Source organism: Xyrauchen texanus, chromosome 28 (genome assembly GCF_025860055.1).
Source record: "Xyrauchen texanus isolate HMW12.3.18 chromosome 28, RBS_HiC_50CHRs, whole genome shotgun sequence".
Lineage (NCBI taxonomy): Eukaryota > Metazoa > Chordata > Actinopteri > Cypriniformes > Catostomidae > Xyrauchen > Xyrauchen texanus.
The window spans coordinates 37,184,630-37,205,398 of record NC_068303.1 but is presented as its reverse complement, the minus strand read 5'-3'; the positions used below and the strand labels follow the sequence as shown (position 1 = coordinate 37,205,398).

The following is a 20,769-nucleotide window of genomic DNA, read 5'->3' as shown; positions in this document are numbered from 1 at the left end:
TCTGATACAGTTACGTTTTAGAGTATTTTGCTCTCAAGATATTTTCTAATTGTTTTGATGCAGTGTTTGGTTTTTTTTTTTTGGTTTTTTGTGGGACTTTATTTGGGGAATGCAGATTTATTTAATTGTGAGAAATGTTGTAGATAGAATTTCTCTTGCAATGTGTTGCGATAAAAGAAAAAAAAAAGAAAAAAATAAACACTGAATTTAAGACATACGTGTATACAGCTCTGAAAAAAGCATTGTGCAATAGTTTTAGCTGGCTCAGAAGGGAGATGATAAATGTGAATGACCACAAGTGATGTTTAGATCTGACTACCAGTGTTGCACTGTTTAACCACATCAGTATCTGAGGGTCAAGTGAATGTTGGTTCTAAACTGACTTGCTTCCATATTAGCGCAGCACAAAAAGGTTTGTCTCTCTAACAGTGAACTTAAAGAGCTTCGGTTACCCTTCCTCTCTATTCTATACCCACGGGTCGATTTGTATATAGGAACTGTATATTATATGGGCCCATTTTCAAGTTTTCTTTTTTTTTCCTCCAAGAGATGTGGTATTATACAAATTGAGTAGTTAATGCTACATGCTATTGACATTTTGCAAATTAATATTATGTCATTATAGGTGAGGGTAGTCTTCTAATGTGTAAGAGGCAGTTCATATAGGACGCATTAAGTCTGTTATTTTTTAATGATATTACATTTCTGACTGACATCTTTAGCCGCATCTCATGCAATGAGAGCCAAGTTAAAAATGTAATGCCAGTTTGAAAACAATGGACCAATCAGATCAAAATGGATTGGGATAATCATCTCAATCAATCAAATGTATTGTGTACTTTAGCAATGGTGTATGGGAGTTATATGTGTATGAACGCATTTTCTGTTTAGTTCATTGGTCTATCTGTTTTTAAAGAACACATCTTCTTTTCAGTTCAGTTGTGCTCTGTCTGTTTTTAATGTAATAACGTGTCCTATACGAATGCCATGTGTCCTATAATGGAGATAGCAATGGCTCCCTCTAGTGGCCTTAGATTTCATAAATTACAGTCTAACTGAAAAACGGTCTGATGGCGTAAATGTAATTCAATGTGAAAATGAAAGTTACCCTAAAATGACGATGAACTCTTTATGTAAGCTCTTTTAGCTCCATATGATTTTGATGACCATTGTTTATTCAGTATAAAGTCTTTATACATGTTCCACATGTTCAAAGTAAATGTACATGAAATTTGGTCAAGCACTGTGAACGTTGTTCTTGAGTGTTGTGTCTTTATTTTTGAGCATCAGAACATTTAAAATTAACTCTAAACTTGCCCAAAAAGGTTATGAACTACATACTTATAACAGATAGTTCACCTATTAATGAAAATTCTGTCATATATGTTGTTCTTTCTTCTGTGGAACTCGAGATGTTAGGCAGAATGTTAGCGACTGAAATTCACAAAGGTTTATCCTCTTGTGTTCCACGTAAGAAAGACATACAGTTTTGGAACAACATAAGGGGTAAATAGTGACAGAACTCTCATTTCTGGTTCAACTATACCTTTAAAAGGTTTAGTTCACCCAAAAATTTAAATTCTCATATAATGTACTCACCCTCATGTCATCTAAGAGGCATATGACTTACTTCTGCTGAACACAAATTAAGATTTTTAGAAGAATATCTCAGCTCTGTGGGTCCATACAATGCAAGTGAATGGTGAACAGGCCTTTTGAAGCTCCAAAAAAAAAAGAGAAAAAGTCAGCATAAAAGTAATCCATACGACTCCAGTGGTTTAATCAATGTCTTCTGAAGCAATCCAGTGGGAACAGACCAAAATATATCTCCTTTTTCATCATCCCATCACTGCCACCCATGTTTATAAAACATTATACATAGTAAATTCTGAATCTATGTACTGCTTACAATAGTTCCATGTCTGCCAAACATGTTCTAAACATCATCTACAGCCTGAAACTAAACTTTGTCAAATTTTTGTTTTACTTTTAGGAGCACTTATATAGGATTCTCCCTTGCTCCCTATTTAATGAATGACTTAACCTCCAGTCTGTCTGCTTTGGTCTCAGAACATTTCCAAATGCACTTATTTCCATCCAGAACATAATATAAAGCCTCTGAAAGCAAAATGTATTGTGAAAATGCACAATAAATGTAGGAATGCATTTAATAATGTTAATAAAAAATATTTTTATATTAAAATTAAGCAAAAGTAGATTTTTTTAAAGCGACATATCAAACGAAACTAGACACACTACTCTTTACAACCAAACAGGTTTCAATGAAAATACCTTTTTTGGGCTCTGCGCCCATAAAAGCCCTTCAAGGAAATCAACACCATGCTGTTGTGTCACACAGTGCAAAGTTTAACCCTTAAATTACAGTATAGAGTCTTGTGAGCAGTATTCTGTCAGTTTAAATTAATTTAAATTATGCATTGCATATAGCAAAGAAAATATACAACATCCACGCATGTGGACTCGGGGTAGCATGAGGTTAAACTACTAGAGTCTGATGGATTACATTTATGCTGACTTTATCTGCATTTTGGACCTGCAAAGGCCTGTTCACAATTCACTTGCTTTGTATGGACCTACGTAGCTGAGATATTCTTCGAAAAATCTTCATTGGTGTTCTGCTGAAGAAAGAAAATCATACACATCTGGAGTGGCCATCATAAATGGGAGAATTTAAATTTTGGGGTGAACTACTACTTTTTAGCTCATACATAAATGAAGTTTCCAAAAGTTTGAGACCACTAGTGAAAAGGCTTTTATTTTGCATTTGTATAAATGTAATAAAAACCTTTTCGTTACTAATCATATTATCAGCATAATTTGATTGGAAACTTTGTTTTACATCTTTCAAAGTTATACAACTTCAAGGTTTAATTTGATTTTTGATCTCAGATTTCCAGTGTGGTTTTATCACCTTTGAACCCAACTTTATGTATCCTCAATATTATATTATTTATAAAGCAATTGAAGAAAAAAAAAAATCATTCACTGGCAGTTAAGGTTGATGGGTAAATTTTTTGCCAGTTTACCCAGGGCTCTGTGCTGCAGCTGTCACATCAATATGAGCACAACATCAGATTAACCAGATTACGTTTTAAATGTGCAGAAAACATTACAAACACACACACATTGGTGAACTCCGGGGAGTACTGCCATTTTCATAGCTTTTCATAAGTCGCTGCAGGGCCCAACAAAAAATATCTTTGCTCTTATCCCTCTTTTCTAAGAAATTTTACTTTTCAGACAGCTTGTAAACAACTTTCCAAAATAATAATAATAAAAAAAAATGCATTACAAAATGCTTTTATTGTTACCTCCAAACCACATGATGACAATTTATCACAGTTATAGTTTGATTCATTTAAAGTATAAGCACCACCATATAAAGGGCAGTAATATTTGTCAGGCCCACAAATGTTCCAAAAATAAGGGCTGCACTGGACCTGACAAATGTTAGTAAAATAATACTAATAATTGAGATACACTGTATGGCCAAAAGTAGGCAGACACACACACTACTAGTTAGCGTGTTTGGCTATTAAGTTATTTTGTGAAAGCCAATTTGAATACAACAGAATATATTGACATTCTAGTGAATTATGTGCTTTCAAGTTGGGCAAGGGCCTTTAGGCGAGGTACATATAGAAATGATCTGAGTTGAGGTTGGATGATGGGATCTGACTCGCTGTTGCCATTCCAATTCATCCCAAAGGTGTTTAACAGAGTTCAGGTCTGGGCTTTCTGCAGGTCAGGCATTTTCTTTCACATCACCATTTTTGATGCAGCTCTCTTTGATGACAGGAGCATTGTCCTGCTGGAGCAGAAATGGGCCCTCCATAAACTGTTGCAACAACGTTGGAAGCTCAAATGTTTTAGAATGTCACTGTGTTTCGTAGTATTAGGATTTGTTTTCACTGGAATTACTAGAATAGCCAAACCCAATAATTAGAAGGGGGTGCCCATATTATTTTTATATTACACTGCATAACAGTTGACATACACAAACTGAAACAATGCCACACTTGTGACTGCAATAGGCTTTGGGGAATGGATGCAAAAGTCTCTTGGTTCAAGGTTTGCGTGTGGCACTTCTTCGAGATGAAGGCAAACAAAATCAAGTTCAAATCCCCCGGCTTTCAGTTCTCCAGCGTCATGACTGCATACTCAATCCAATTTGCAGGGTCAAAAATGGCTGATTGAACTGAACTGTACCCTCACACTTGACATGGACTGACCTTCTGATATCAATTATTGCCAAAAAGTCAGTTAAGTCTGTGTGTTCTCCATGATTATGTTTCCTTTCTTTTCATTTTGACTTGAAGATGGATTCCCAGTCGAATGGAGGCGAGATCTCTTCATTTTTGGGGATGGCAGGGAAAATGGATTGCATTTTCTGACGAAATTCCTTCATCTGCAATAGAGAAACAAAACATACTATACCGAGCCAAAGTTGCAGATTACAGTAAAGCTGCTTTCAAATCATGTCAGAATGAGAGTACTTATGAGATGAGCACACCACAACAATTTTGTAATTACCATTGACTTTTTTTGTATTTTGGAGGCATGTCAATTAACCCTTTAAGCTCGGATGAGTCTTGAAAGTTTTGACCAACACAAAATAGGTATCATTTGACAGCTTAGAAGCTCTATTTTCCAATGCATGCAGGAATTATGACCAAAACTGAACAAATGCTTTGAAATTTGCAGAAAAATCTGAAGTGTTCCGTTTTGATCATTTAAATTCACAGCGCTACACGTTTTCCACATATTGTTATGTTATTCCAAAATTGATTAAATTCAATATTTTCCTCAAAATTCTACAAACAATACCCCATAATGACAATATGAAAGAAGTTTTTTGAAATGTTTGCAAATTTATTACAAATAACAAAATAAAAAAAAATTTAAATATATAAAAATCACATGTACATAAGTATTCACAGCCTTTGCCATGACACTCAAAATTTAGCTCCGGTGCATCCTGTTTCACACAGATCATCCTTGAGATGTTTCTACAACTTGATAGGTGTCCACCTGTGGTTGATTGGACAAGATTTGGAAAGGCACACACCTGTCTATATATAGCCCCACAGTTAACAGTGCAATTCAGAGCAAAAACCAAGCCATGAAGTCCAAGGAATTGTCTGTAGACCTCACAGATCTGGGGGAAGGGTACAGAAATATCTGCATCATTGAAGTCCCAATGAGCACAGTGGCCTCCATCATCCGTAAATGGTAGTTTGGAACCACCAGGACTTTTCCTAGAGCTGGCCGCCCGGTCAAACTTAGCAATCGGGGGAGAAGGGCTTTAGTCTGGGAGGTGACCAAGAACCTGATGGTCTGATCTGACACAGCTCCAGCATTTCTCTGTGGAGAGAGGAGAACCTTCCAGAAGAACAACCATTTCTGCAGCACTCCACCAATCAGGCCTATATGGAAGAGTGGCCAGACGGAAGCCACTCTTGATGGACTCTCAGACCATGAGAAACAAATTTCTCTGGTCTAATGAAACAAAGATTGAACTCTTTGGCCTGAATGGCAAGCATGTCTGGAGGAAACCAGGCACCACTCATCACCTGGCCAATACAATCCCTACAGTGAAGCATGGTGGTGGCAGCATCATGCTGTGGGGATGTTTTTCAGCAGCAGGAACTGGAAGACTAGTCAGGATCGAGGGAAAGATGAATGCAGCAATGTACAGAGACATCCTTGATGAAAACCGCTCTGGACCTCAGACTGGGGCTAAGGTTCATCTTCCAACAGGACAACGACCCTAAGCACACAGCAAAGATAACAAAGGAGTGGCTATGGGACAACTCTGTGAATGTCCTTGAGTGGCCCAGCCAGAGCCCAGACTTGAACCTGATTGAACATCTCTTGAGAGATCTGAAAATGGCTGTGCACCAACGCTCCCCATCTAACCTGATGGAGCTTGAGAGGTCCAGTAAAGAAGAATGGGAGAAATTGCCCAAAAATAGGTGTGCCAAGCTTGTAGCATCATACTCAAAAAGACTTGAGGCTGTAATTGGTGCCAAAGGTGCTTCACCAAAGTATTGAGCAAAGGCTGTGAATACTTACGTACATGTGATAATGGGTAATGTTTTTATAAACACCTTATGAGCTTAAAGGGTTAAAAGGTGCACGCAGCAATTTTTTCATCATTAAAAAGTTGTACCTCTAAATAGATGAAAAGTAATTGAAAATACATTTAGGATAATTTACAAAAACATGAGATGAAGACTCCAGACACATCAGAAGCCGGATATAATGACCAGCCAAATACTATTAACTTCATCTCTGTAATCACCCTGTTACTGGACATGTTTGCTTATGGAATACAGTAAATTAACGGAAAACATCTGCTTTTGCATGATTCTGCATCCACGCCATTAGGTGTATAAATCCAAGACAACTGCCGTAATGGCGAGAGCAACATCTAAAAAAATAAATACTTAGTGCACCTTTAAAGAATCATGGTGGAAGTAAACTGTCAATAAAATGGCCATTAATACGTTTTATGGAAGGACTTGAAGGCAGCATAAGAAAAGTATGGAAGTGGGAATATGACATTTACAATCATAGGGTTTGAGTAGGTACATACACTGTGGACCCCCATGGCCTTCCAAATTGTGAGACTGAGAATGCCAACTCCACACCAGGCATAGAGTGAACCCAAGCTCAGTGCCCGCAACGCTAATGACGCACCACTTTCTGGTACCGCAGCAGTGCCTACTATACCCTGAGCACAAGAAGAGAAAATTATTTCCTGCAGATATCTTAGCTGGCTGTCATCACATTCCACTTTATTTTAATCAGCATAATAATATAATCCACACGTCACTTAAGTACCATTTCAGTTACTTAGTCAACGTGAAACAGCATCCGCAACACATTTTACTTCTGTAATTTGTCACATTTTCCAGTAAACAAATCTTTAGGGCAGGGCTTGATTTTAGTGGTTATATCATAGCCTATATCACTGTTGCCAATAAATTGGTAAATATTTGGGGCCTTATAATGATCTTACTGGTATTTATTATGTTAACTGAATTTCCCTGTTGGTACTGCTGAGAAACATGTTGTAGGTTGGTTACTTGATAATCAAAAATGAAAAGTCAAGTCAATTTTATATGTATAGAGCCTTTCAAAGCAGCTTTACAGGCATTAACAGAAGATAAAACTGTAATGTCTACAATGTCGATGAGTCATCATTGTGTAATTATATAAAATACGATTGTTAATCTTGTATAAAAATAATTAAATAATTACTAACAATTTTTGATGAAAAAATGAATGAATAATAAAAATGAATAATAATTTTAAAAAAAAGCTTTAAAACAAGTAGGCTTACACAAAATATTCTCTATATTAGGATAGATAACCCTTTACAAAACATTCCTCAGTGTCAAACAGAAGTCTAACGGATAACCTATAGGTGCAATTCAACGTAACCCTGTAAAGCCGGACATATAGAAGCGTTAAAGTTATTAAGACATTAAAGTCGGCATGAAACGGAAGTTGCGACTGACTTCTTTCAACTGAAAAACAAGTAAAAGATTACAATATTATAACGTTTTGAAATCACAATACACCAAGTATAAAGGAAAAAAAACACTCATGCTCGGCATCCCAAGATAACTGCATTCAAAAATATAAAACTCCAGAGGCAACCGAAGCATTGAATTCATTAGTGATCACCTGAGCATTTCGGCCTGAAATGTCACGAACACAACCGCGAATTCACCATTATTCCTCCTCGTTCTAAATGTATATTTAAGACAGCTGACCCGTAACCATGGAAGTTTGGGTTAAGGAATGATAGTTTTGAAGGAAAACAGACGGAAACACATCTTGCCATCTTCACCAACCACGATTGATGCTTTGTTCATCTCAACGCAAGGTTATAAGAAAGGGACGGGGTTTAAACGAACTAAATGATTGGAGAAGTACTGCATACGTCACTAGAGAGAAGTCTGTCATTTCATCGGAAGATAAAGACATTTTGATTAAAGATTACGAGGTAAAAAAATCTATCAATAAATGAACATGCATGGGCGAATCGTTCACAATAAGATTAATAACATGGATTTAGAAAATAAATAGGACTTTAAACTGTTTTTAATACCATTAGACAAACTATAAATATAAATCGTTAAAAAAAAATTGGCCTGTTTTTTATTTATTTTTTATATAATATATTTCATACATTAGGCATTTGTCCTCCTGAGGCCCAGCAATTAATTTTTGTGTAGGACATTGGTTATTTAAGTTTTTCTTAGCCCACATGCTACAGTGGTAAATCTTGGGGTATTATTAGAGGACTCCCTGGCCTTTTTATAGATACCAAATGTTTGAGAATTTGGACACGAAAACTTCCTCTCCTTGGTCTATAAATAAGGATTGAAATGTATAACAGTTTAATTTAGCACATCAAATACATAATGAGTAAAATATTATTTTTTTCAATAATTTTTTTTTATCATATGTATGTTATGCACAAAACACTATTCTGACATTTAAAAAAAAAAAAAAAAAGGGAAATTGTAAAAATGTTTTTGCTGAGTCTCAAGAACTTATGGTAAGATGACATTATAATAGCTTGTAATGTAAAATAATGAGATATTTATAATGACAGAGCAGGCTGCATATATGAAAATGTACAGAAATATTAGTTCACGCTTAAAATATATCTTATAAGAAGTTTATGTCAGAATTTGTTTGTGGTGGGCATGAATGGAATGGAATGGTGATTGAGAGATATACCTCAAAAGCCAGTTGTATCATATTTGATACATGGGTTTCAAAGTGGGGGGTTCAATTAAATAATATTCTAAATTTTAACCAAGTACAAGTTGCTTATATTCAGCAAATACTCAATTTAAAATGAGTATAACAATATAATCATAACTGTGACTCTTTATTAAAATAAACTGTAATTTATTCCAGCATAGCTCACGCAAGTCTGCAGCCATTTTAAATAGAGCGATATAAACAGTGAAACCACTTTTCACAAATAAGCGCTAGATGGTGCAATAAACATGTGAAGGGGTTGTTTGGCATAGGTTGTTTGGCTCTTCAGCTTGAACAGAGAGTGAAACTGGAGCCGTCAAACGTTGTGTATCATATTTGATACACACGGTGTTATAGGGTTGTGACATTTTTGGTTATTTATTAATTGTCACTATTTAATTTAAATATTGTTATTCATTATTTCCTTATTTATATTTTTTTATTATTGTATCATATAATACATCACATTATAGTGTCTTAATATTGTATGTAGAATTATTATTTTTATAAATAATTTACCTGCCTTCTCATTCTGTTGGATGTTGCTCATGCAGTATTAGTTCCTCTTGTTCCCACTGGAGCTTTAATAGGAAGCCCCTTAGAGGACAGGGTGCAAGATTTTTTCTTAAATAGTTTTGTGTGCCCTTGCAATAAGTTTTGCGTGCCATCACCAAAAACATGGTTTTACTAAAGCTTAACCCCAAGCTTCACCATGGTCAATCAATAGTAAAACTGTGGTTACAAAATTCAGTATACTGAATGACAAGAGCTTGTTTGAAGTTGAACTCAGGAGCTCAGGTTAGCAGTTTGAATTCAAGTAAATTCCTCAGCGAATCAGCCGTCACTGAGTTCACAACTGGGAGCGCAGATATTTAAAAATAGTAGTCCCATGTGTATTTCCGCCTTGTTTATAATTAAACGTCCTGTGTTATGTACCAAGTTTTTTTTTCCATTATTGATTTGGATTGGAGTAGCACAACAAACTGCATCTGGGATTTCATTCAATTTACACTGTTGTAGTCTTTGTGTCTGGGCCATAAGGAAAATAAAAATATATTTTTTAAATAATATATACAGTACATAAATCCTGAAAGGGATGTGAAATCTTAAGAGACAAAAGGGGAATGCAAATTTGGGCACTCAACTATACAGTATATACTGTATATTAAACACCAATACATAAATAGCCCTACGATAACTACTGTATTGCTGGAAATCCTGGTACCTTATTGAACCATTCAGGACTCTTCTTCTTAGCCATTGCAAGGGTGGAACCAAACCCTGCAATCATGCCAGCAGTCGCCACCGTCGTGAGAAAAGCACCACCTGCCGTAAACAAAGAAAAATTACAACACAAAGGGTAACATTGCAAAGGAGTATTTCCATGATAAAGACAACTTATTCAAAAAAAATAATGACTTTTTTCAAAAATGCTTCCCAAACAATCTAAATTATGTCTTGACCCGCAGTTTGTATATATGTATATATATATATACACTCACCTAAAGGATTATTAGGAACACCATACTAATACTGTGTTTGACCCCCTTTCGCCTTCAGAACTGCCTTAATTCTACGTGGCATTGATTCAACAAGGTGCTGAAACCATTCTTTAGAAATGTTGGCCCATATTGATAGGATAGCATCTTGCAGTTGATGGAGATTTGTGGGATGCACATCCAGGGCACGAAGCTCCCGTTCCACCACATCCCAATGATGCTCTATTGGGTTGAGATCTGGTGACTGTGGGGGCCATTTTAGTACAGTGAACTCATTGTCATGTTCAAGAAACCAATTTGAAATGATTCAAGCTTTGTGACATGGTGCATTATCCTGCTGGAAGTAGCCATCAGAGGATGGGTACATGGTGGCCATAAAGGGATGGACATGGTCAGAAACAATGCTCAGGTAGGCCGTGGCATTTAAACAATGCCCAATTGGCACTAAGGGGCCTAAAGCGTGCCAAGAAAACATCCCCCACACCATTACACCACCACCACCAGCCTGCACAGTGCTAACAAGGCATGATGGATCCATGTTCTCATTCTGTTTACGCCAAATTCTGACTCTACCATCTGAATGTCTCAACAAAAATCGAGACTCATCAGACCAGGCAACATTTTTCCAGTCTTCAACTGTCCAATTTTGGTGAGCTCTTGCAAATTGTAGCCTCTTTTTCCTATTTGTAGTAGAGATGAGTGGTACCCGGTGGGGTCTTCTGCTGTTGTAGCCCATCCGCCTCAAGGTTGTGCGTGTTGTGGCTTCACAAATGCGTTGCTGCATACCTCGGTTGTAACGAGTGGTTATTTCAGGCAAAGTTGCTCTTCTATCAGCTTGAATCAGTCGGCCCATTCTCCTCTGACCTCTAGCATCAACAAGGCATTTTCAGCCCACAGGACTGCCGCATACTGGATGTTTTTCCCTTTTCACACCATTCTTTGTAAACCCTAGAAATGGTTGTGCGTGAAAATCCCAGTAACTGAGCAGATTGTGAAATACTCAGACCGGCCCGTCTGGCACCAACAACCATGCCACGCTCAAAATGGCTTAAATCACCTTTCATTCCCATTCTGACATTCAGTTTGGAGTTCAGGAGATTGTCTTGACCAGGACCACACCCCTAAATGCATTGAAGCAACTGCCATGTGATTGGTTGATTAGATAATTGCATTAATGAGAAATTGAACAGGTGTTCCTAATAATCCTTTAGGTGAGTGTATATATATATATATTTTTTATTTATTTATTTATTTATTTTTTTGCCCTATGTAAACAGAGCTTTACGGATGGTTTTAATGCCACATATCCACATTGAATAGATATCATGCAAAAGTTAGAGTTTAAATAGTTATGTCAGGAGTTGAAAACTTGATTTAACACTTCTATAATAATTACACCATTCTCATGCTAGCACGTTATGTTTACGTGGAATGTCTATACCTGAGACAGTGCGTCAGTAGCATGTTTTAAACATTATTCTTGGTGCTTTATACTTGCACCATAGAGCTTAATTTTAGGTGCATTACTGTAAACAGCTACAGCAAATAATATGACATTGAAATTTTTGTTTGGATGATATAATACACAAATATTCCTATTTAAGAGGGGTTTGAACTAGGCGTTTGGAACGACCACACAAAACCACTGCTAGAGAGAAAACATTTGTGTAATTAGATTTTTTACTCAAACACGTATAGTACTGAGATATAGCCGTGTGACAACTAGCCCCTTGTCTAGGCCAAAGGACTGCTGCTTCATGATTGATATCGACGAATAATTGATAAGACTTGTAGGTCTCTGCGGCTTTGACTGCATCAAAGAACATAAGTAACAAACCTTTAATCATGCGTAGTTTGTCGTTGCCCTCACTGTCATTCACACTTGTGCTCTCCTTCTCCTTCTCCTTCTCCTTCTCAACTGACATCTTGAACGGGTCCGTGTCATTCACGGGTCCGGTGGAAACATGTCAGGTGGAACCATGGACCTACCAAATCACTTGTGATACCGATGTTAAGCCTAGCATTTGTTCTACTATTCTTTATTTATTCTGTTTCGGCCTTTTTTGTATTTTTTTTTAAGCATTGTTAAAAACATGTTGTTGAATGTTATGTAATTTGATTTGGTTTGGTTTGGTCAGTGGATGGCTGTAACGATTTTTTGCGTCTCATAACGTAGAGAGCTGCCTACCTAGATAGCATTATTGGTGCGATATGCGCGCGCGTGCGGGTGTGTGCGTGTGTTTGAAGTTTTGTCAGACTAAGAGTATGTAAAACTCTTCATCGTTTCGCAGTATATACAGTAATGAAGAGCATTTTCTAAATGCTCCGTTTTCTGTGGAGGAAAACTCCATTCTCGTGAGAGATTTAATCGTAGCACAATGAATGCGTTTTTAAAAAGAAATGTTTGTGGGGACGCAAGTAGGCCTACACAACCTCGGTTTTTAACTCTCCTATTGTTTTCCAAAGTATGCGGAAATGGAGAGCTTTTTCGAAACGCTTTATTTTCAGTGGAGGCAAATGGCATTCTAATAAGGATGAGGCATAAACATAGCAAAGTGTATGCGTTTTAAGGGAAAATTTAATAGTGTGGACATGGCCTCAGTTTTTAGTTTCCTATTGTCTTTGTTTTCCTAAGTATGCGACAATGGAGAGCGTTTTCAAGCACTTCGTTTTTGGTTATTTACAAAAATATTGTTTACATAGCCAAGATACCAAGGGGATCCGGGTATCGTTCGTTCATTTGTTTTTGCTTTCATATATAAAAACGAAAAAACGAGAAAACAACTCCTTTTTTCGTTTTTTCGTTTTTTTTGAAAAACGAAAAAACTAAATTATGACTTGATTTTTGGTTTTCCCGTTCTTGCACGGAAATCAGAAAAACGACTTGATATTCCGATTTTCCCCTGTGGGTGGGGCTAAATGTGATTGGCAGGATATGCATTCATTGTTTTTCAAATTAAGAGTTTTCCAAACACTGTATTTGTTAGCCTGTAAAATTAATAGTCTATATGCATGCTATTTGTCACCCAATTATTTGGCTTCACTGACTGAAAAAATCTATTGAAATAGCCTAAATGTAAACATGTTCACGCATTGAAGTTGTCACGGTGGTTATCAGACAAAAGGCTGAATGGAGAGAAGGCCCTTCTTATAGTTTATATTGCATTCCATCGCAATATAGGTTACTTTTGCCGTCCCTATACTCCTGCTCACTACAGTTTTGAGGATGCCTTTCAAGACAGTCATTGCAAACACCTACAGTAGTCAACCAAAATGCCTATTATCGCCGCAGAAAAAATAAACCAGTCGCATTTCAAGTCATTCGCGAAATGACCGCCAGGTGGCGCAAATGGATATTGTGCAAAACAGCAGCAATTGCCGCATTTTGAAATGTAAGTGGGGTTAATGTCAATTAACAGTAAAGATGAAATACTACAACTATGGTAAACAGAATAAAACATTTTTAGCCCAGAAAAATAGAAAAAATAGAGACAAGAACAATATATAGCCTATATATTTCATATTGTAGGCCTATCTTGACGTCGGTTGGCGACATAAGCCTATTCCCCGGGCCGGGAGCAGCGCGATAACAAAAAAAAATCAAATAAACAAACAAAAATAAATTAGGTGCAATTAAGCTGATATTTTTTTACTATTCTATTGAGGAATGAAACGAATGAAGAGCGCTTCTCGCTCATGTGAGCGAACACACACTGGAGAAACGAAGGTTTGGGCATTCCTCAGTGAGTACTCTCATGGCCGAGTGGTAGAACTTACGTTACGATCACGACCCGGGTTCAAATCCCGAGCAAACACAGCAATTTTTATATTAGCCTATTAATGCATTTAATACCATATTATTAATGCAGAGATTTGTCTAGTTCTAAAACTGTTACAGCATAGTTTTTTGCTCATATAATAAAATTACCATATACTTCCATTTTACACTAAGGAACAAATATTATCCAACAGAATGACTTTACATTTGTATAATAATTTCAAAAGCAGTTCTATATAAAAAAAAAAGCTACTTCACCAATAGACTATATCAAATATATAAAAATAAGTAACAACTGTTACACTTTTGAATCATGAATTAATAATCTCATAGGCCTACAAATATCCACATTTGTCATCTGAAATGTAGGGTAGCTTTCACTAAGATGTAAATGAAATTATATTTCAATATGCATGGAAACACTTACAGAAATTTTAGCTTGTTACATGCATTTATTTTGATTAAGTAAATCGTTGAAACATCAGATAATCAATAAAACATGAACAATTTTTAGGCAAATCTTTTTGTTGTGTTTATTAGACACATCAACGCATTTTTGAAAGGTGTGCCATTGTAGTTCACTGCCTCATCAAAAAGAACAGAAATGTCAGGCCACTGTTCTGTGAAGTGCTGTTCCACACTGGCTCTGTCCTCTACTGATGTGATGGGATTACTGCCAAACATGAACAACCTGGTCAGAGTTGACCCAACTTCTTGATGATACATATCTGCTGCAACAGAGGCATTTGGCAGAAACACTTCATCAATCTTTGTTTAGACAATAATCGCACGACCTATTCGAAATTCTATAATTAAATCAACAAATCGAATATTCGAAAATCGTGACTCATCCCTACTGCTTTATTAATGTATTCAGTGTAAAACCCGGACACCCCCACACAAATGTGGCTTTTTGTTAATGACTGTCCTACTACAGGATTTAACACAGAGTAACAGCTCACTACCAGTTACAAAAGACACTGTAACAGTCTGTCACATGTAATTCTAGTTGCATTTTTCATCAATTAATTTCTTAAATTATCCATTGACTGTGTTCTGGCCAGCCATCTAGTGTCAAAAATATTTTTTGGCCCGATGCCAACCTTACTTGTCGACCCCTGGAATAAAGGAATCAATTCCCTCATTAGAGACTTGCCACCACCTAATGGCGGTGTTAGTTTCATATAGTTAAAAAGTAGACGTTTCATTTTTTTTCCAATAATTTCATATTTCTACATACAATTTTTTACATTTAAAACATTAATCTCTTAACATAATTTATGCAATTATAATTTGCTGTGTATGTGTAAATCCACATGACACAGGCTAAACAGCCTGGGTCAATCTCAATCCAAAATCTCAATCCAAAAATGTATTATATTGATACCGACTTCCTTTTATTTGGTCATAGTAACCATACACCAAACACAGTGTCTTTGCATTCTGATTGAATTTGTTGACTAAATTTAAGAATCTGACATAAGAGGACAGATGACAATCCTGCATTATAATGTATTATAATGACGATGTAATATAGCACTAAACTTTGACTATAGCCTGCATGTGGCATATTACTAGGAACCTCAAAGCATATTTATGTGTATGTGCATACAGGCCATAAATAACAAATAGACATTATAGAAAATATATTATTCATAAGAATTTAAGTTCATAAAAACATCTAAAACAAAGAATAAATGTATTATTTAAATTTGTATAATGACAACTGTCAGTGCGTGAACAGGCTTTTAGGCTTGAATTTAGGCTATTTCAATAGATTTTTTCAGTCAGTGAAGCCAAATAATTGGGTGACAAATAGCATGCATATAGACTATTAATTTTACAGGCTAACAAATACAGTGTTTGGAAAACTCTTAGTTTGAAAAACAATGAATGCATATCCTGCCAATCAGGTTTAGCCCCACCCACAGGGGAAAATCGGAATATCAAGTCGTTTTTCTGATTTCCGTGCAAGAATGGGAAAACCAAAAATCAAGTCATAATTTAGTTTTTTCGTTTTTCAAAAAAAAACGAAAAAACGAAAAAAGGAGTTGTTTTCTCGTTTTTATATATGAAAGCAAAAACAAATGAACGAACGATACCCGGACCCAAGGGTTTGAGGCGGGTGTCCAAACATGCTGTCTAGGTAGGGAGCTCGCTCGATTTTGAGACACATCCGCTGTTTATAGTTTCATCTTGTGCTTCGAGCTCAAACAGTTCACGCGGTGATCTCCTCCAACCACATCCTGGCATTCAGTGAGAGCGACTGCGATCTTTCTTTTCACTCTACTTAATCATCATCATCATCATCATCATCATCATCATCATCATCATCGATATAGATGATTAAACGCCCTCCTCTTCTCTCCTCGTGTCTGTTTGCTGTAGTTATATCCTGCGGGTGTTTCTAAATATATTTTAGCTGTATTTAATGCAATAATGAGCTGTCATGAGTTGGATATAAGAAGACGTCGGAAAGACGCTTTTTGAACATTACGGCCAGTGTTTTCGGTGGATTTGATTTAAACGGAACGCGTCTGACCCACATGAGTGGAGTTACAACCTTTATAGAAGCAAATAGACCCAGCGACATTTGTGGACATTATGCAGACATGCTTTTGTGTGCCCTGGAGCGCATCCTGTTGTGTTTAGGATAACATCTGCAATGGAGTTGTGCAAACAAACATGTACATCAAACACGAGGATCTTATTTCATTGCCTTCGTTTTGGATATAAAGGACAGGTTAATGCGTTTTCAATGTAATTGCAATTTTATTACGGACCATTTCTATGATACGTGAAGCAAAACAAATGGTTCCTTGGATACAGTTTGATGGTTTTCTATAACTGGGTTGTGTAAATCGTTCTCCAGCACCAGTGATGTTTCTCCAAGTTTCAGCTAACTCATCAGTGGAGCGCATTTGAATTACTGGATCACTTTTGTTGCTTTTTTAAAAGTTATTGCTGGTTGGTTAAATGAAAGGCAACATGCATCTAGGAGTTGAGGAATCCATTAGGGAGTGCCAATACAATCAGATCTGTACTCGTAACACCTCACCCATGGAGACCCCTCACACGACGAAGTTCAAAAGGAAATGGCAGGTTTTTCCTGGCCGAAATAAGTTCTATTGCAACGGTAGGATCATGATGGCCAAGCAGACCGGGGTCTTCTACCTTACAATGGTTCTCATTCTGGTGACCAGTGGCCTTTTCTTTGCCTTTGAGTAAGTGTTATACTCTGAAAAAAAGTTAACCAGAAAATGTGTTTCATGTGGTGTCACCTAAATTAACTGTTTTTTTAGTCAAATAGTTTATTTATTATCACTGAAGCAATCTAATTACAATAGGTTTCACGAACAATACTAATTTTAAGGGTTAGATCAGGTAGAAATAGCTAAGGAAAAATTTGAGCTTAACACTTTTTCTTTACAACGTAAAAGTATAATGTTTTGGCAATGTAGCTAATACTATTGCATTATTTGAAGTAAATTGGTGTAGTGTTAAAATACCATGGTATATAGCCATTATTCAGTACCATGGGATACACCAAAGTGCCATGGTAAAACCATCAGAAACTGTAAAATGTTTTGTCAGGTTATCTAAAAATGTGTGTAATGGTAATACCATGTTTTGTTTTTTGCCATGGTAAAAACATTGCATTCTTTGAAGTTCCTTGGAATAGCATGTAAATAACATGGTATATGAATATGGTCATCATTTGGTATCATGGTATTTGCATACACAAATCAGCATGGTATAACCATCAGATACTGTGTAAAATGTTTTGTCAGATAGCCTAAAATGTGCTTCATTGTGTAATACCATGTTTGGACCATGGTAAAAGAAATGCATTCTTTGAAGTATATTGAAGTAGCAATGAAATACCATTGTATTGTACATGTAATAATTTCGTCCTATGGGATATTCCGAATTACCATGGTATTACCATCTGACACACACTGTAAAAGTGGAATAGTTACCTTAATGAGCTGTTTCTACTAAACCTCAAATTTAGTTTAGTTGGTGTAACCTAATGTATTCTATTCAAGTTGATTTAGGAATGTTAAATAATATTACTGACTTGAATCAAACTTGTTAATTTAGATGTTTTTTTTAGGCTAACATTTTTGTCAATATGCTGTAACTCCGTTTGTCGGGTAGCTAACAAAATGTGTTTTTATTCAAGTAAAAAATATCATCACTATCTACATGGCTACAGGTTACACCAATGAAAGTTATTTTTATGAGTTAGATCAGGTATAAATAACTAAAAGTAGTATAAAACACATTTGTACTTTTTACAGGTGTACAGTTCCATGGTACCACCACTGTGCATTAGGGAAGTAAGCGGAGCAGAATCAAGCTCAAGAACTTTTACTTCAATAAGCACAAATAAAAAGGTCTATGTCAGTGTTGGAAGATTTGAAGACTTCCACTCTGCCTTTTTCAAAGTACCGGACATTAACAGTGTAAATATCCAAACAAAAGACAAGTCAAATGCACACTTTATCCCAAAGACCATAAATGGACCATGTATACAGTAACTTCTGTAAACAGAAGTGTCCTGTTCAGTCTGTCCAGTTCCCTTCCATTGTATATTCCAATTGATAAATCAGCTGCTGGTTTCCCCACTTTATTTATAACTGAAATGTATTTATGGTTGGTGATTTTATCAAAAAGTGCAATTGGAGTCCACTTAAGGTCGTGCACCCTCTCGCTAAAGCTGAGTAAATTTACAAGTAAATATGGTGTAACAGAATTAAAGAAATGTAACTTACAACACTATCCGATGTGTTTTTAGGTCAGTTGATGTTGAACTAACCCAGAGTACAAACTGTTGACATATAACAATTGGATTCCTGACATTTTCAGAGATCTGTAAACAAGAAGGCCTTGTGCTCAGAGTTTTGTAGGTTTAAAGTACAAAAAGCAAGCATTTTATCATGTTAGTGTGCATACTCAACAATTCATTCAGCCTTACAACTGCATACTCTTCTTAGCATGTTTGCTGTAACCATCATTTTTTATAAAAGAAACTGCTGCTCTGGATAAAGGATGTGTGGAACAGCGATTTCTAAGCGTCCCTTCCCCCATATCTCAAAGCTCCATACATTCCATACCACAACTTCCAAAACATGGCATAGTGTGGTCCTGTTTCCATGGCAACGGTTTCCCTTTCTCGATCTTCATGTTCTTTTGGAACAGCCTGTGTCTCCTAGGAAACAACAGGACAGTTTTATTTTTATGTGCTTTAGAGTTAGTCGTGTCACACTTTTTAAAATAACAAAATCATCACAGAGGACTTTGAAGACATTTAAAGCTTATCACTGTCAGTTTTTCAATGTTGAAATGCTTTCTCTTATAAAAGTAGATATTTAAATTTGTAATATTTTGTCGACGCCAAGTTCAGCAGCAAGGTCTTTGTAGTCTTTTTGTAGTCAAGAGTTTATTCACCAAGTACAAAAGTGCAAGGAATTTCACTTGATAAAGGTGTCAACAATATAAATAAACTGTTGCCACAGTGAAAGTCCTTGTGTGACAGGATACGCCCTTGTACCACTTCTCTGTCTGTCAAAACTGTTCCTTAGAGACCACAATGAATCTTTAGAATCTAGAAGCAGTGGTGAATACAGTATGGCATTCTTTAAAGGTCCCTTGAGGGATTGCTTTTTAACATGGCAGTCGATAGCATCTGACCATTTTAGCTAATTCAATTGCCATGCCTAGTTTTGCTTAGCCAATTTAACTGGCATCTGATAGTAGAAAATAGCAGCAATTGCAGACAGTTATAAATGTTTAGCCTATGTCTTGGAGTCTTAATATTATCAAGGGGTCATGTTTGGCTGGTTATCCAAAATATGTTGAACCACAGACATTTGTGAATGTTCTGAAACAGATGTTTGTACATTTGATTAACTTAACAGCTTTCAATAATGTAATTTTGTTTCTCCTAGACCCTAAACAAGTAATTGACTTCAGTTTAGTAGTTGTGGATATTCCCACTTATTTTGTTTTGCTCACTCTTCTTTGCCTATATAAAAATTGAGTTCATGACAAACTTTCAGCAAATTTGCCACTGATTATTTTCACATGCAAATGAGCTTTGCGGCAAAATTGCGGCAAATTGTCTATTGCTGCCACAAGTTTGCTGCTGGTTCACCACTACCAATGAAGTGCTGCAAACTGCCGGTAAACATTTGCGGTGAATCACAAGCTCATTTTCATGTGAAAGTAATTTCATTGCTTCAAATTTGTAGCTAGTTTGTGGCTATTTTACTAGAGCTGTAGATTTGTTGTATGGGTGAGTGTTAATTTTTTAAAATATCATGGCCTCTTGCTTATTGCCACATTGTAATAACACATATAAAGTATATGGCTATTACATAAGCAGATTAACTGTAAACATATAGGCCTCTGAAAACAGCCAATAGAAGGAACCACTGCAATAGTGACAGTTTTATATGGTCATGAGAATGTTGGGAGCATTTTGTAACTATGGGACTTGTTTTGTCTGGGCACTTTCATGTCTAATCTACAGTGTTTACTCCTGGTATGATTTACTAGCAGTGCAATACACCAAGACTAATCAAAAGTGTGTTGTTAGGTAACCTTATTTAATACTTGAGATTTAATCAACCTGACAAATTTCACCAACAAAAGTACATTTTATTGTAGAGATCAAGT

At 36.2% G+C, this 20,769-nt stretch overlaps 2 protein-coding genes across 3 annotated transcripts in view; one reads left to right on the top strand and one right to left on the bottom strand.

The window, feature by feature from the left end:
* Positions 1-70: 70 nt before the first annotated feature.
* On the bottom strand, positions 71-12,283 carry tmem242 (transmembrane protein 242). Its single transcript, XM_052095527.1, has 4 exons — positions 12,145-12,283; positions 10,034-10,134; positions 6,620-6,757; positions 71-4,429 (listed from the first exon to the last, which is right to left on the bottom strand). The coding sequence occupies exons 1-4, from the start codon at positions 12,230-12,232 to the stop codon at positions 4,325-4,327; spliced, it is 432 nt and encodes a 143-aa protein (XP_051951487.1). The 5' UTR covers positions 12,233-12,283; the 3' UTR covers positions 71-4,324.
* Positions 12,284-16,067: 3,784 nt separating this feature from the next.
* LOC127621784 (palmitoyltransferase ZDHHC14-like) overlaps positions 16,068-20,769 on the top strand; it is a 61,672-nt gene continuing 56,970 nt past the window's right edge. For both annotated transcript variants that reach the window (XM_052095510.1, XM_052095511.1), the window contains exon 1: positions 16,068-17,309. In XM_052095510.1, coding sequence (XP_051951470.1) covers positions 17,062-17,309 — 248 coding nt within the window. In that variant the 5' untranslated portion in view covers positions 16,068-17,061. The remainder of the gene's footprint in view (positions 17,310-20,769) is intronic.